The 17,504-nt window shown below is 43.2% G+C and overlaps 1 protein-coding gene across 3 annotated transcripts in view; it reads right to left on the bottom strand.

Annotated features, from left to right (window-relative positions):
* fpgs (folylpolyglutamate synthase) overlaps window positions 1–17,504 on the bottom strand; it is a 74,873-nt gene that overhangs the window by 22,824 nt on the left and 34,545 nt on the right. For all 3 annotated transcript variants that reach the window (XM_059993737.1, XM_059993739.1, XM_059993738.1), the window contains exons 5-11: window positions 15,955–16,069; window positions 15,397–15,474; window positions 14,257–14,318; window positions 13,982–14,084; window positions 13,334–13,411; window positions 6,083–6,230; window positions 1,355–1,456 (exon numbers count right to left, since the gene is read on the bottom strand). In XM_059993737.1, the coding sequence (XP_059849720.1) occupies window positions 1,355–1,456; window positions 6,083–6,230; window positions 13,334–13,411; window positions 13,982–14,084; window positions 14,257–14,318; window positions 15,397–15,474; window positions 15,955–16,069 (686 nt within the window). The remainder of the gene's footprint in view (window positions 1–1,354; window positions 1,457–6,082; window positions 6,231–13,333; window positions 13,412–13,981; window positions 14,085–14,256; window positions 14,319–15,396; window positions 15,475–15,954; window positions 16,070–17,504) is intronic.

Raw genomic sequence — 17,504 nt, 5'->3', positions numbered from 1 at the left:
CCTGTACTCCGCATCATCTCCCTTGCTGATGCATCCAACTATGGCAGAGTCATCAGAAAACTTCTAAAGATGGCAAGACTCTGTGTTGTAGTTGAAGTTTGAGGTGTAGATGGTGAAGAGAAAGGGAGACAGGGCAGTCCCCTGTGGAGCCCCAGTGCTGCTGACCACTCTGTCTGACACACAGTGTTGCAAGCACACGACTGTGGTCTGCTAGTCAGATAATCAATAATCCATGACACCAAGGAAGCATCCACCTGCATCACTGTCAGCTTCTCACCCAGCAGAGCAGGGCGGATGGTGTTGAACGCACTGGAGAAGTCAAAAAACATGACCCTCACAGCGCTCGCCAACTTATCCAGGTGGGTGTAGACACAGTTCAGCAGGCAGACGATGGCATCCTCAACTCCTAGTCGGGGCTGATAGGCGAACTGGAGGCGGTCTAAGTGTGGCCTAACCATAGGCTGGAGCTGCTCTAGAACTCTCCAGGGTCTTCATGATGTGGGAGGTCAATGTCACCGGTCTGTAGTCATTGGAACCACTGGGGCGCTCTGTCTTCGGTACAGAGACGAGGCAGGATGTCTTCCACAGCACAGTAACCCTTTGGAGACTCATTCCCCATTCTAGATAGGTTGGTTGGCAGAATCCCAAAAGTTCCACTGTCCTTGTCTGATCAGGAAAAAAAATGCTCGAAAGAAATTAACTCATTTCTACTCTTCAATGTCAGAGCTCAAATTTATCAGTTATATAGCAACAGAGGTCTATTTCTGCATTTCTGCAAAACACATCCGGAGAAACAAAAATGCCGAGAAACAGGACTTTTTCCTGTGTATCCGTATTTCCAACTTCCACTGAAAAACCCAGCAATTCAATGCAAAGCTCAAACTAAAGGTCAGGCAGCCTTTCCTAGTCATTTGGACAGAAGGTGTGCAAGTAAGCTCAGGGAGCCCAATGTTCCCGAGAAAGGGAGTAGCTAGACCCCAATATTCATTACAATCCAGTGAGCCCAATGACCCAACACCGACAAATCCATGAAGAAGTTTAAATCCTGAGTTTCTCCAGCATTTTGTGCGTGCTGCTCTGGATTTCCAGCACCTGCAGAATCTCCTGTGTTACTGACAAACCCTTTCACAATGGTTGAATGGCTTGCCTCACAAAAAAACGATCAGAGATCAAGCACCTACCAGTCTCTGAGCAATGCATGGAGAAATCACCGGTGCAGCCACAACAGGCTGGATGTGCTGCTGTACTGTAAAACTCCACAAAGCTGGGAATTATGATCTTGAAGCCTGGCCTTTACAGAGCACACGGCCCAAAACGTTAGGGGGGAAATTAACACAGAATTAGCAAGTGTTACCTTCCACCATGGCAGTGCTAGGACAGAAAGACAAGCTGACAGGTGGGCTCCGTTTCAAATGCTGCTCAGCAAAGTCCTGTGCTTCCTGTCGTGGAGGGAAATCTGTAAGAAGGCAAAGAGATGTCAAGAATCCATCACCTGACAACCCTTCCACTGACAATAACATTAAAATATGCAAAACTCACAAACATTAAATCAAACACGTTTCCCACCACAACAGTGACCAAAGCACTAACATGGTCAGTCCTTCCTTGCCACTTTGAATTCATCAGCAAGAACCCATTGCACTCTTATTAGCTTAACTCAAAGGTGCAATCAGTTCATTTGGTCAAAAGAATAACATTTAGAAGTTTGAGAGTACCACTCCCATATGCTAGTAATGTGTCTGGTGTGGGACCAATCGTCAAAGCTTCAAACTCTCAGCAGATACATTTACAACCACACAGAACACCAAACTGCAATATGACCATTCTCCGTATTTTCCTTCCCAATCTCTCTGGATTGTAGACAATTGCCTTCCATTTCTATCCTGGGCTGACTGTTGAGGACAAAGTTTAAACTCTTTGCACAAACAGGCAGAATGTGCACTATGGCACAGGCAGGTGAGTGGGTAAAATGTGAGTTAGTATGCTCCTTCTGCCTTTTACAGTGCCCAAATGCATTAATTTGAGGTTCCTAATATTATCCTGAAAGTTTCTCCTCTAACAGTCATGGGCCAGGGATTCTAAGGAGTCAATGGAAATGTTGCATTACTTCAGGAAGCTTTGAGTACATCCTCTGCCATCCAGATCGCATTCCCATGACAGTCTGATTTAGAGAAACATACATAAAATGCTGGTGGAACTCAGCAGGCCAGGCAACATCCATGAAGGGGAATAAACAATCAACTTTTTGGGCTGAGACCCTTCATCCCAAAACATTAACTGTTTATTCCCCTCCATAGATGCTGCCTGGCTTGTGGAGTTCCTCCAGCATTTTGTGTCTGTTGCTCATGATTTCCAGCATCTGCAGAATCTTGTGCTTGAAGTTTGGGTCTGTTTTGGGAATATGGTCTTGAGCATACCAGTGACATGGCCTGACTTTCTGAAACTTGGTCCTAGGTGCAGATTGTGTTAGAAATGTCATTGGCATCAGTTCTCTTACTTTTCTCATGAATCTTGCAGAGATTGTGATATCTTTCCACTGTGCTGCTTGTTACTCTAAATATGGTTACTACAGAACTACTCACAGCAGCTCACACCAATTTGTACAGTCAAATGTTTGCATTATATAGGTTCCTGTAATTTATACTGCTGCCTGCAATTTCCCACAGAAGGGTTTGAAAAGCCCATATGGATGTCTGTAAACAATAATCTCAATTGCTATTTTGTTTCCTTGTGCAAAGTTGCACCAAAACCCATATTGCTGTTCTAGCATGACGTTCCCTATTGACATTACCAACACCTGTTGTGCTTCATGCTGAGAACTGTTTGTACAACCAACTCTCAAAAGGACATAATAGAAGCAATCCTCTTCCAGGTGTAGGAAAGTGTTGCTACTGTATGCATGAATGCTGTAATAATGGGAAGGAACAAGAGGATGCTCTGCAGGACAGAAATGAATTGGACAGGCTGGCAAAGAATGCCCAGAAGAAACTTTTTTTGTATATGGGGGCAGAGACACCCTGCAGGACTACAGCCAGGTGTTCCTTGAGGAAAGCTGATCTTAACAGAGACCTCCCTGGCATGTGCAGTGTCTGAATACCTGCATGTCAGGGGAGCAAACGTCTGAGCCTTCACCTGTGGGCTGAAGGGAAATGAGGGGAAGTCTCTTTCACTGGAATAGGGAATTTGGGTGACCTGTTTCATGCAGCATTGAGATGTGGCAGAGGACAGCTGCATCAGCCTGGAATGATTCTGAGATAGAGAGCGGCCTGATTTTGACTTCCACCAGCATCAGCAAACTATTCAAAGCAAACCACAGACCAAATTCAAGTTCACAGGAAGTCAGTGGGTGCGAGTATAGGCTTTTTAAACTAGGATGGCTTCAGGAAAATATAAGGGTGAGCAAGACATAGAATAAAACAAGGTGCGCAAAATACCCCGCAAACCAGAGTGCAGACTAACAGAGTTCACATTTTGAGTCTGGGAACCTTCACTAAAATGCCACCCTCCAATCAGAATGGCTGGATTTCCTTTATTTTCTCATATGATGCATCCAGAGAGCCGTGCCTATCGCTCGACAGCACTGCCCTCACCTGGTCGGAGGGAACACCACATGCCAGTCAACATTTCACCCCTCCCAACTAATCAATGCACACTTAACCATTGGCCACCTTAATTGGATTAACCCATCTAGCACCAAGCAGTTGGCCCCGGTGAATCACCTGGGCGGGACCCTCCAGCCCCCTGACCTATAAAGGGTGCTACATGTGCTTGGCTCGCTCCCTTTTTGCCATCCTCAAGGGACCACCCTGCTTCACTCCAGGCTGAAGACTGCAATAGTGCTGGAGACACATGGTAAGGTGTGCACTGAATAGGGTTGTGGGGTGTTCCTGTAGCAGAGAGCCGTGCCTGCCCATTGTCAAGGGGTGGCGATATCATAGCTACTTTTCCTTCACTTGTATGTGTACCTGTACTCTGTCCCCACATCGTTTTCCCCTGTATTGTACTGCCGACCCGATTTTTCCCATGCTTGTCTATTCTAAATGTGTTTGTGTGAATATTGTAGCCACTTGTGTTGTTCCCAAGCTTTTCTACCCTTGTAAATAAACTCCTTATTATTAAAACTGTGTGTTCAGAGGCCTTGCCTTTAAGACCCAAAGAATCTGTCTCATTTCCATCACAACGTAAGGTGAACATTTAATTTCCCATGAGATGGTGGTAATGAGCCACCTTATATAATTCTACAGTCCATGTAGAGATACTCCACTGTTACTGGGTAGGTTTTGTTATTGGACATCATGCCAATCAGAAAAATGTAAAGTGATACTGCAGTGTTAAGTCATTTACTGTCTAGATTTATGGCCACACAGTCGCTACAAACAGTAGATACTTCCACAAGAATAAAGCTACTTTGACTTACAGCAAGCAAACTTCAGCGGCACTGCAAGAAGGGCAAAATTCATTTTGTATTCCAATATGACAGCTTTAAATGAGCAATTTCAAAAATTGGGTCTCAATAATGCGGAGTTGTCTTATAAATTCATTTGGTTCTGAAATGGAAGACATTACTTAATCTGGTCTAGATCTGACTCTGGACCCACCAATGTGGCTGACTTCTAAAATACATTGAGTGGCCACTTTACTAAGTACACCTGCTCATAAATACAAGTATCTAATCAGCCAATCACATAGCAGAACTAAGTGCATGAAAGCATGCAGACATGGTAAAGAGGTTTAGTGGTTGTTCAGACCAAACATCAGAATGGGGAAGAAATGTGATCTAAGTGACTTTGACGGTGGAATGATTGTTGGTGCCAGCCAGGCGGGGTGGTTTCACTAACTCAGAAACTGCTGATCTCCTGGGATTTTCACATACAATAGTCTCTAGAGTTTACAGAGAATGGCGCAAAAATAATAAACATCCAGTGACTGGCAGTTCTGTAAGTGAAAACACCTTATTAACGAGAGAGGTCAGAGGCCAGACTGGTTCAAATTGATAGGAAGGCGATAGTAACTCAAGTAATGACACGTTACAACAGGGGTGTGCAGAAGAGCATCTCTGAATGCACAACACATCAAAACTTGAAGGAGATCGGCTACAGCAACAGAAAACCATACTGGGTTCCACTCCTGTCCCTAGTAAAGTGGTTAGAGTATACCCTCAATTCAGAGATATTCGAGGACAGGCGATAGATGTAGCAAATGGACAATGAGTGGCACCAACTGCTGTGAATGAATATAAAGTTACCCACAAGAAAGTCATCTCCCTGCTATCAGCCAATCCCTTCATCAGCTACAGCACAATTTCTTTCCTTACCCCTAAAATGACCCATGACAGTACATTCTAGCTGCAATTGACAGTGGGACCCCTGCTGATTTAGACTACTCAGCTCTCTGCTCTTCCCAACATAGGACACACAAGACCCATTATAGCCCAAACCATTTTTCCATTTTAAGTCAAATCAGTTAGTCAAATTAAAACTATAAATTTCTCAGCACTCAGGTTAGCATTACCAAAGGGCAGCATATTTGGCAATTGTCATGTGGGTCCGGAAATAGTTTAATTAGTAATTGGGGAGTCAGAACTTTATTGGCTTAGATTATGAATTAAAGACTCTGAGATAAAAGAGAAACTGAACCCTTGGTTAAATATCAACTTAGGGTAAAGGTGGGGGTAGGAGTCATGTCAAAGTCCCCTCTCTTTTCCTCCCCCACTCCCCACCATTGGTCTCATTGTTTAAGTAAAGATAGGCATTCTGCAAGAATAAACAGAAGCAAACACAAAAATGTTAATCATAAACTTTTGTAACAGAAAGACTAGTTAGCAATTGTGTTGCGACATTCATCTGTTAACCTCTGAGTTTATGCCCAGACAGAAGATTGAAGTCTGCTGTCTCTGCTGGTTAGAGGGGCTGACTGCAAAACAACCTAGTCTGACCCAACTTAGGATGAATATGTCAAACAAATTTGGGAGACTCTGAAACAGCTGCTGAGCCAGGACTCAAAAATTCTCAAACCAATCCCACAGGCCTCCATGTTACATATGTTATTAAGATATCACAGAGGGTAACAGGCAGTTTCACACCTGGGTGGTGGTGATGCTGGAGCCATGTCCGACTCAACTGCAACGCCAGCGATGCATTTAATTTCTGATGGTCTCCTGCCAAACCCAAACTCAGCTTCTCCCTCTCAAACTGGAAGTCCTCCAGATCTGGACACAGCTTCAGGGAGCACTGGGAAAGGAAAAGTTTGGAAGCAGCTCATTATTCACAGTTACTGCGCTTAATCTCAACTACCGAGTCCCTTATGGTGAAACATCAGCATTGATTGTTGAGTTTAACAGGTCAATCAGATGAGGTGGCAGGTTGTTGGAGCTGTAATAGTGTTATGCTAACTGCTAAGTTGTCCCAAGTGTTTAACTGTTCACTCAATCACTCTTCAAATGTAATCACTGTAATAATGTAAATAACCCATGCAATCAACAAGCTTCCACAAACAGCAGTGTGAAAATTAGCCAGTTAATCTACCCAAGCAGAGTGTGGGCTGAGCATCTACTTTCAAATATTTGACATCTGTTACGTACCCCGTAACTGGGTGTTTGACCAGCAAGGATTGAAGAATCTGTTGGAGTCTGGTGGTACTATTTTCAAACAGTGTTTATTAGTAAAATATACAAATCAATATCAACAGTGCAAATATATAGATAATACACATTAGCAAATACTAAACCTAAAAGTGTGGGTATAATAATAATCAATAATAAACAAGCTCTATTGATGTCTAGGGGATAATAAATTGTCATATGTGAATATAAAGTTCAGTTCAGTTCATACGTGCTGAGGTAGTTGTTGGTTCTTGTGCTTTAATCTTTGGGGAGAGAGAGAGTTCGAGCAAACAGTGACAGCTATTGTCAGGCAAACCTTCCTTTACGTTCTTGATCCGTCGATGTGTTGTTGTGGCCATTCAGGTATGACCCCTCTATCCTTCAGCTAGACCGTTCTTCTGTGGTGGACTCGCCACCCAGGCAAGGGCGGACACACACACAAGCCCCCACCGGCCCTGCTATAACACTGAGTTAAACTGACCGATCCTTTGTTCGGTCCCCGATGCCTCACACCTTCACGTGGGTTCCAACACTCAAGCAGTGCTCACTAGTGTGTCTCCTGGTATGTCTGAGGGGTGTCTCCCCAGACCTCACTTTTATCCCCACTCACGGGGTCTCAGGTGTCAATCAGTTTTGAATGGCTTAATCCATCAAACCAGCCCACTCCGGCTGTCCACTGAGGAATTTTAATGAACAGAATGGTACCAAGTAAACAGCCCTCTCTGGAGCCATAAGTCTTTCAGGAGTCATAATATGGTGGCTCAACAAGTCTCTCTCTCCCGGTGTTATCTCTCCCTTATCTGAAGCAGATGTTTCAGTCCCAGTATGCTTTCCCTCTGTCTCTCTTCCTCTCCCATTAGCTGCGTGGTAACAGTAACAGTTTGTGATTCTCCGGGGGTGGGGGGGAAATATGGGCAACTCTGTACCCTTCTGCCCATCAAAGTTGTTCATCCTTCATAACACCCCCATCCTTCTAAGAATTTTCACTAAGGTGAAAATTAACTAATACAGCATCTTATAAAATTATAGAATCTAACAAAATACAGAAGTGTTCTTACCTACAAAGATAACACAGATATACATTCAACTTCGCATCTAGACAGTCAGCGATTACATTGTCACTCCCTTTAATATGTTGTATCTTAATATAAAATTCCTGTAGCATCAGACACAAATTTAATAACCGCCTATTTTTTTCCTTTTCGTCAGAAAAAAATACTAAAGGGTACTGATCTTAGGTTAAGTGTATATTACAAAAGGTGAACCAATACATGTGTGATTATACTGTGGTACATTACAGAAGTTTGTGCAAATACTAATCTCTATTTTACTTTTAAACTTAACAGTCAATCTTCCATGGTGTTTTTTATCTTTCACATGCTTTGTCAAATTCCCTCAATACCAGATCCTATTATTCAAAGTGGCATTTGGTCAACCTTTGCCCCTTTTCCACTTAACTCTCACATGGTTAGCTTGCGCACCAGTGTGGAATAGGCCTTCACATACTCCTTTCATAGGAGTTATCTTATCACCAATGTTTTTCAAACAAAACCCATTTTCTGAATCTCCACACAATTCTTTATTTTTAAGCAAGTCATTAATTCTATCTTCAGGATCTTTCATTCTATTAGTTTTCAGTTTAACATCTGCAAGTGATCCCTCTTTGTCAAAACAACACTTATGGTTCTGTCTCTCCAAATCACCTCCTTTAATAACATCAGTGAGTTGTTTACCTTTAAATTCCAAAACAAACTAATTGATTCACAGGCACCTTGTTAACAAGCCATTGTTCCTTCAGCCTGGTTACTGCTTCTAAAACCAATTCAGACTTTAAATTTTCTTTATTCAATTTAGGAACAACACCTTGCCCTTCTCCTTCAATAATATTCACATCACCAGCTTTCATCTCACTAACTTTTAACACACCTTCTAACAAACAACTGAGAATTCTCACTTTCCACTGGTACCAAGGTTAACCCTTTCTTCACTGAACCAAGTCCATCTGACCCAAAAGGACTGCATTCCTTTTCAACTAAATCAGATACCTCAGACTTTTCCTGAGCTTCAATACTAGGTTCAGTACCCTGTGACTCCACACCCTGAACACACTCAAACGGGACATCTACCTCTTCCAGGCTTTCCATACCAATCCCTTTTTCAAATTCTAAGTTCCCCTGATCCTCCCAGTTACTCTCTGGGCAACTCCCATCCGGAGTAAACTCAACCCTGCGGGTTAAAACAACCTCATCTGCTAACCCAGCAGACTCCCTCAAGGTAATGGCATCCTTTTCATCTAGGACTGCCCTTACATCATTATCGGGAACACATTTAAAATTTTCAACTTCTTCAAACAGTTCTGTCAAGCCAGACAGATCATCTGTGTCCAACCCTGGACCTTCTAACTGCCTTATCTGTTTCTCATCTTTACTCTGTGCCTCCATAAATTCCCTCTTGGCTAAGGGTAGGTCTACCTCCTCTCCTTTATTCTCTTTCACCTCCCTATTCTCCGCTTTACCATCCTCTAACCCCTCTTGGTACAGGGTCGGTAAAAACGTCTCAGCCAAATCAACACTGGACTCATTTAAACTGTCTCCTTTCTCAGCTGCCTTTCTCGACATGCTGCGGGTGATTGCGCATGCGGGATAGATCTTAGAATCTAGGGGTGTGTCCTCAGCACTCACAGGCTTGCTTGTCAGCTTCACTGCTGAACACATGTCACCACCTGCTAAATCATTACCAAGAAGGATGTCCACGCCGTCTCTCGGTAATTCTGACCGCACCCTTACTTCGACTGGTCCAGATACTAGGTCACAATTTAGAATGATCCCATGCAAAGGTACAGCCTCTGTCCCTTTTCCTAAGCCTCTTAATACCACCTCTCCAGTTTCAGGACCCAAATCTAGCACCTTACTTAGGATCAATGACTGGTCAGCCCCAGTATCTCTCCAAATTCTCACTGGAACTGGGGTTTCTCCTTCTTTCACAGACACCGTCCCTTCTGAAATAAATTTCTCACGGTCCTCTCGTACTCTATCTTCCTTTTCCTCCCTCATCGATCTGCAACCTGTAGGGATTGCTGTTTTCCCTTTTCCTGCCTCCTTCTCCCTTTGTGCCTCCCAGGCAGCTCTTTCCTGCTCCCTTTTCGCCTCTAACTCCTTTAGCTGGAGCTCATACTCCCTTTTCTTCTGTTCCGCGTCCAACCTTAATCTTTCCATCTCTAACTGAACCACTCCAACAACTGGTTTCTTTTCAGGGAACAGATCCAAGACCTCAGACGTGAACACATCCTTGTCTATATAATACTGGGCTATGGCCCTCTGTATCTCCCACTTTTTCATTGACGACTTCACCTCTGTGAGATTTAATCGTTTCGCAATATTCACCAAGTCTGTCTTTGTGGCATCCTCTAGTGCCTTCAAAGTCGGGCTTACTAAAAATTTGTCTATATCCACCTTTGCTGGTTTCCCGTCTGGCTACCCACGCAACCAGATCAAATAATGGACATAGCCCGATTCACTGGCCCCCCCCCCCCAAATCTGGTAATCAAATCCCAGACAAGTCCCCAATTTGTTACGTACCCCGTAACTGGGTGTTTGACCAGCAAAGATAGAAGAATCCGTTGGAGTCTGGTGGTACTATTTTCAAACAGTGTTTATTAGTAAAATATACAAATCAATATCAACAGTGCAAATATATAGATAATACACATTAGCAAATACTAAATCCAAAAGTGTGGGTATAATAATAATCAATAATAAACAAGCTCTATCGATGTCTAGGGGATAATAATTTGTCATGTGTGAATATAAAGTTCAGTTCAGTTCATACGTGCTGAGGTAGTTGTTGGTTCTTGTGCTTTAATCTTTGGGGAGAGAGAGAGAGCGAGCAAACAGTGACAGCTATTGTCAGGCAAACCTTCCTTTACGTTCTTGATCTGTCGATGTGTTGTTGTGGCCATTCAGGTATGACCCCTCTGTCCTTCAACTAGACCGTTCTTCTGTGGTGGACTCGTCACCCAGGAAAGGGCGGACACACACACAAGCCCCCACCGATCCTTTGTTCGGTCTCCAATGCCCCACACTTTCACGTGTGTTCCAACACTCAAGCAGTGCTCACTAGTGTGTCTCCTGGTGTGTCTGAGGGGTGTCTCCCCAGACCTCACTTTTATCCCCACTCACAGGGTTTCAGGTGTCAATCAGTTTTGAATGGCTTAATTCATCAAACCAGCCCACTCCGGCTGTCCACTGAGGAATTTTAACGAACAGAATGGTACCAAATAAACAGCCCTCTCCAGAGCCATAAGTCTTTCAGGAGTCATAATATGGTGGGTCAACAAGTCTCTCTCCCGGTGTTATCTCTCCCTTATCTGAAGCAGATGTTTCAGTCCCAGTATGCTTTCCCTCTGTCTCTCTTTCTCTCTCATTAGCAGCGTGGTAACAGTAAGTTTGTGATTCTCCGGGGGTGGGGAATATGGGCAACTCTGTACCCTTCTGCCCATCAGAGTTGTTCATCCTTCATAACACATCCACCTCAGAGCAGACGAGAGCTTGATTAAACATTCCATTTAAGAGACATCACCTCTCTCAGCACTATCCAATTACAAACATGTGAGCAATTCACCTACTAGCCCGTACGTCTTGGGAATGTGGAAGGAAACCAGAGCACTCAGAAGAAACTCATGTGTTCCTGAGGAGGATGTACAAACTGCCTACCAATAGTGGAACAATGGAACCCAGGTTGCTGCCACTTTAATAGTGTTGTGCTAACCATTACACTACCATAAGGTGCCAGTCTACATTTTTGCTCAAAGTTTGGCGTAGGACCTAAATTTTTTGCTGTCTCAGGGAGAACTCTAACAACTGTAGTGTTAGGTGAAAGCTATAGCCTTTAACCATTGAGGTACACTGAGGTATTAAAGAACCATCCCACTCTCAATGTACAATCAGTAAATAAGAAACACCGATAAAGTATATATGAACAGAACAACTGTTGCAATAGGCTTCACCGATCTGAAAAGGGAAAATTGAATATCTGTGATGGGATACCCATGCTTTCAGAAATCTATGACTGCCACAGAATGAAGAACAGCAGGCCAAGCAAATATAGGATCATATTGGATGTTGTTGGTTCCCATGGTAAAAGTAGCCTGCATGTCTTAGTCCACCATGAACCAATAAAACATACCATCGATGACCCTTTGCTAGGACTGGGACTGGGATTTTTTTTGCATTTTAAGAGACAAACCCTCTGTGCAACAACACTTCGAGCGGTCAGCAGGGCAAGGTAATACTATCTTTAGCATCTACAGCAGTGAACTTCCTTCTATCACAAGGGTAGAAGTACGGTAGAAGGGGCAGCACAGTAGCATAGAATCATGGTTGAAAGATTATAGTTGGGAGCTTAATGCCCAAGGATGCACATTGTATTAAAAGGATAGGCAGGAAGGCAGAGGAGGCGGCATTATTCTGTTGGTAGAAAATGAAGTCAAATCATTAGGAAGAGATAACGTAGTCAGAAGCTGTTGCTACGTGCGAGCAGCAATAGACCACAGACACGGATTTTTAATGTTAAACAACTATATTTTCAATTTAATAGTCAATTAAAACAATTACTCCCCTCACCAAAAATTAACAGTGCAATACATCTCAGCTCACATACTGTGGAGGTCTGGAAACAGTTCTTCCCAAGTCTTACTCAACCCAAAATATAGACAATTTAAACAGAGTCCTAGGATGACAATGTGTGGTGCGGGGCCAAGGCATCGGGACTAGTGATCTGAAGGTCGTGAGTTTGAGCCCCAGCTGAGGCAGCATGTTGTGTCCTTGAGCAAGGCACTTAACCACACATTGCTCCAGTCCACCCAGCTGAAAATGGGTACCGGCAAAATGCTGGGGGTTAACCTCGTGATAGACTGGCGTCCTATCCAGGGGGGTGGGGGGGATAGAGTCTCGTACTCTCAGTCGCTTCACGCCATGGAAACCAGCATAAGCACCAGCCTGATGAGCCTATAAGACTTGGGACAGACTAACTTTTAAGATGAACAGGCACAGGTGTCTGTGAGGAAGGGTTCATAAATCCACATTATGATTGACACAAGGTGACGGTCACAGTAGATTCCAGAAGTCGAGCGGTCGTCACTTAAATACTAGAGTCCACGCAGGGATAACAAGCCGACGCCTAAGTTCTAAAACCCACGTAGGAATATCACAAGGTGACGGTCACAGAGTATCCCTTAACACAAGTGGTCGCCACGAGAATTTAAAAAGAACCACTTATCTGCGAGGCTAAGTTAGAAGCATGTTGGAATACTCTCTACTTGCCTGGATAAGTGCAACACTAGCAAATCACAGGAAGCTTGACACCATTTCAAGACAAACCATTCCAACCGCCTGAACGTTCATTCCCTCCACAGTGTATACTCACTGTAACATTCACTCCAGTTACTCGCCCAGCCTACTTGTGACAAAACCTCTCCAACCCACGAGCCCTACCACCAAGGTGGACAAGAGCAATGGGATCTCCTGCACCTGAAGATTCCTCAATTAGTATATAATTGCGAATGGAAAGATATCATCCATCATTGCTGGTTTTTAATCATGAAAATCCCTACTGCGGGAATACCTTCACCAGAAAGTCTGCTGTAGTTCCAGGATGCTGTGTACCACCTAGAAATGGGCAGTAAAAGAACACCTCAATTTGGATTTCTCTCCCAACCACTCCAATTTTACTTACTCCGATCTCTTTTGCTCTTTCAACAAGGACAGCCATTGACCCACTGGGTTGTGAAACTGTGAATGCAGGGACTCCAGGCTGGAAAACAAAAGGAAAATATGACAGTTTACCCTAGAAGTAAAGACCAGAATTGCAAAGCAATAAGTTGTCACTTGTCAGAAAAAGTCAAGGAAAGAGGAAGGACAAAATTTCATGACTAACATCAATGAGAATAAACCTGATTCTGAGGAAAGAATGGGCATTTACTTAGCATCTGAGGATATCCTAAATTATTCCATGTAAAAATCTTTTTTGAGGAATGTTAAAAGAATAAACATCTTGCTATTTCAAAAGCAAATTTTAAGATTTTAAAGGGCTCAATGGAAAAGATTCTCAGCTTTCAAAAAGTTAGCTTTTGTTGCATGTTCTTTATTTTGTGCCCATAAGCTGAGTGCCTTTTTGTTTTTATCTGTGTTTCTGTATTTGATTTTAGCTACCTGTTATGGTTTGTACAGCACTTTGATCAACACGGGTTGTTTCTAAATGTTCTTTATAAATAAATTTGACTTGACTCAAACTTGTAGTGCATCTATGTAAGCAGGACTGGAGGAATCATATGACCATCAACATTAAGATGGTTACATCCTACTTGTTCCTGCTTCCTCTTACCTTGAATATGCCTCCTTTTTGCCACGCAATTTTCTCCATGGTGTCTCCCAGGATACTGACATGATCAATCCCCAATGATGACACTCCACACACTATGGGACGCCTAAACATTTCAAGCAATCACAAGGGGAACATCTCAAGGTTAATGAGTCAGATTAAATACCAAGCAGCAGTACTTAGGCCAGCAACCATGGATGAAAGAGGAGCTTGTTCATGCACTAGTATGGAAGTGTACAGTCAACAGACACACCGCCAAGCAAAATAAAATCCATTACCTTATTATGTTGGTACAGTCATAAGCTCCACCAATCCCAACTTCTAATATTGTGACATCAATCTGAAGGAACACAAATGGTAATGCTTAGAAATTGAGGGGTTTGTTTCACAGTGATTTATCCCCATCAACCAATTAGTCACAGAACACTGCGGCACAGAAAAAGGCCCTTTGGCACATTTAGTCCATGATTAACTATTCATCTCCCTAGACCTGCACTTCGAACATAGCCCTCCATATATCTCCCATTCATGTTCCTATCCAACTTTCTCTTAAATGTTGAAATCAAATCTTCACCCACAACTTCCACTGGAAGCTCGTTCCACACTCTCATCACCTTCTAAAAGACAAAGATCCCCCTCACGTCCGCCTTAAATATTTCACCTTTCATCCCCGACCCATGATCCCCATTTCTAATCTTATACTACCTCAGTGGAAAAAGCATTTAGCCTACTTATACCCCTCATAATTTTGCATCACATCACCACTCATTCTTCCTTGCTCAATGGGAATAAAGTCCTAAACGATTCAACCCTTCCCTATGACTCAAATCCTCACATCTAGTTAACATTCTCTGCACTTTTTCTATCTTATTGACATCTTTCATATAGGTAGGTGATCAAACTGTACACAACCCTCCAAATCAGGTGCCAGCAACGCCTTATACAACTCCAATATAACAACCCAACTCTTGTACTCAATACTATGATTTATGAAGGCCATTTGGGACAACTAATAGACACACATAATACCTCAAAACTACTCTTGAACATCCAGGTTCAAAGAGAAATATATATTGAAAATAATTAAGCTGTGCAAAAATAGTGAGATCACGCTTCTCACCTCCGCTTTCCCTTCCTTCCATGGTTCACTTCCTGTCCTATCAGATCCTTCCCTCTTCAACCTATTCCCTCCCAGCTTCTTACCTCATCCCACCTCTCCCTCACCTGGTCTCACCCATCACCTGCCAGCTTGCACCCTCCTCTACACCCTCTTATTCTGGCCTTTTCCTCCTTCCTTTCCGGCTCTAAACTTTGACTGTTCATTCCTCTACGTAGATGCTGCTTGACTTGTAGAGTTCATCCAACATTCTGTGTGTTGCTCAAGACTACCCTCACTTTCTCCATACTGGATACTATACCTTTTCATGCAAGAAGATGTGGAAGGCAAGGATGGTGAGAAACCGAAAATATGCAGGCATGGTCCCGGAGTCACTGTCCTGGGTACAACATCAAGACGAGGCATGGAGGGGAAAAGAAGAAAAAGTGATGTTTCATATCCCATTCCACAAAGTCAAAGATTCCACAAAGTCAAAAATCAGCAACGCACCGGATTAGGTACTCATTACACAAAGGGTAACAAATCGCTCCAACCTTAACTAATGAATTGGATCAAAATCCACTCCAGTTAATCATACTGGAAGTATTTTCAAAGCATGGTTCATGATGGAAGCTTACTACTAATGCGTCAATAGCACCTACGAAATGGGTATTTGATTCCAGACTAATGAAAATAGAAAAGGGAAACTTAAGTTTCTTGTTGGTGTAGTATATGCAACTGCCAATCATTACAGAACCCTCCATGTAGATCTAGAAGTAATGTTCAGCAACACAACTCGTGACAGAATCATCAATACTTGCAGGAAGAGTGAATAAGACAAATAGAAAAATGCCCCAACCACTGACGATTAGTCTCTTACCTTTGTCTCTTCCAATCGATTATACACTTGCCAGAAGTACTTTGTGAAGAGATCTTTGCTGATCGGTTTGCCATTAATCCTAATTCTCTCCCTTACTTGCACCAGGTGTGGGGAACTGTATACAAGGGATCATTAAAACATACCAAATTTAAAATGCAGTGAAAAAGCTCGCATGAGCAAACAGCAAAAGCAACAAACCAGGCGCATATTTCGACTGCACCTTTTCCCAAAGTTTCAGAATGGTCTAAAGCACTTTACACACAACGGAGTACGTCACTAATGGTGTCACTGCTACTGTAGACGTGCAACAACCAATTATCTCACGGCAATTTTCCACAAATAGAATGACCTCCTATATAGAAACATAGAAAACCTACTGCACAATACAGGCCTTCGGCCAACTAAGTTGTGCCGAACATGTCCCTACCTTAGAAATTACTAGACTTCCCCATACCTCTCTATTTTTCTAAGCTCCATGTACCTATCCAAGTCTCTTATCCTGTCGTATCCACCTCCACCACTATTGCTGGCAGCCCATTCCACGCACTCACCACTCTCCGAGTAAAAAACTTATCCCTGAAATCACCTCTGTACCTACCCCCCAGCACCTTAAATCTGTGTCCTCTTGTGGCAACCATTTCAGCCCTAGGAAAAAGCCTCTGACTATCTACACGATCAATGCCTCTCATCATTTTATACACCTCTATCAGGTCACCTCTCATCCTCTGACACTCCAAGGAGAAAAAGGCAGAGTTCAATCAACCTGCTTTCATAAGGCATGCTCCTCAATCCAGGCAACACCCTTGTAAATCTCCTCTGCACCCTTTCCATGGCTTCCACATCCTTCCTGTAGTGAGGCGACCAGAACTGAGCAAAGTACTCCAAGTGGGGTCTGACCAGGGTCCTACATAGCTGCAACATTACCTCTCAGCTCCTAAATTCAATTCCACGATTAATGAAGGCCAATACACCGTACGCCTTCCTAACCACAGCATCAACCTGTGCAGCTGGTTCCTATCCTAATAAAGGGCCTCAGCTCAAAATGTCGACAGTTTATTCCCTTCCATGGATGCTGCCTGACTTGCTGAGTTTCTCCAGCATTTTTGTCTTGCTCTGGAATTCCAGCAACTGCAGAATCTCGTGTTTATGACCTATATCTATTTGTGTATTATGGGTTAAGGTTTAGATCAGGGATTCATTAATGGTAGGGGGCCCAAAGAAGGGCATAAAAAAGGTTAGAAACCCCTGGTTTGGATAAACACTCCTGTTCTAATTGAAAACAATGCTGGAGATCCACCTGAGCAAAAGCAGCCTTGGTTTAAAGTTATCATCTGAGAGGTGCTACCTCCCACACCACAAAAACCCCTCTGGATGCCAATGGAGTACTAGGCTACATTTTTGTCTGAAAGACAATGGACCAGGGAAAAGTCACTAGCAGGACAGGGGAGGGGTAGGGAGAAACAAAAGAAATTTAAAATCCAGATATCACGAGAAGGGCAGTCAAAAGTACATCAGGGGCACGAGTACATGAAAGGGAGTATGGAAAGAGA

The sequence above is a fragment of the Hypanus sabinus genome, chromosome 18 (assembly GCF_030144855.1).
Source record: "Hypanus sabinus isolate sHypSab1 chromosome 18, sHypSab1.hap1, whole genome shotgun sequence".
Classification (NCBI taxonomy): Eukaryota; Metazoa; Chordata; class Chondrichthyes; order Myliobatiformes; family Dasyatidae; genus Hypanus; species Hypanus sabinus.
The sequence above is the reverse complement of the archived record's forward strand: the minus strand, read 5'-3'. Positions and strand labels throughout refer to the sequence as shown.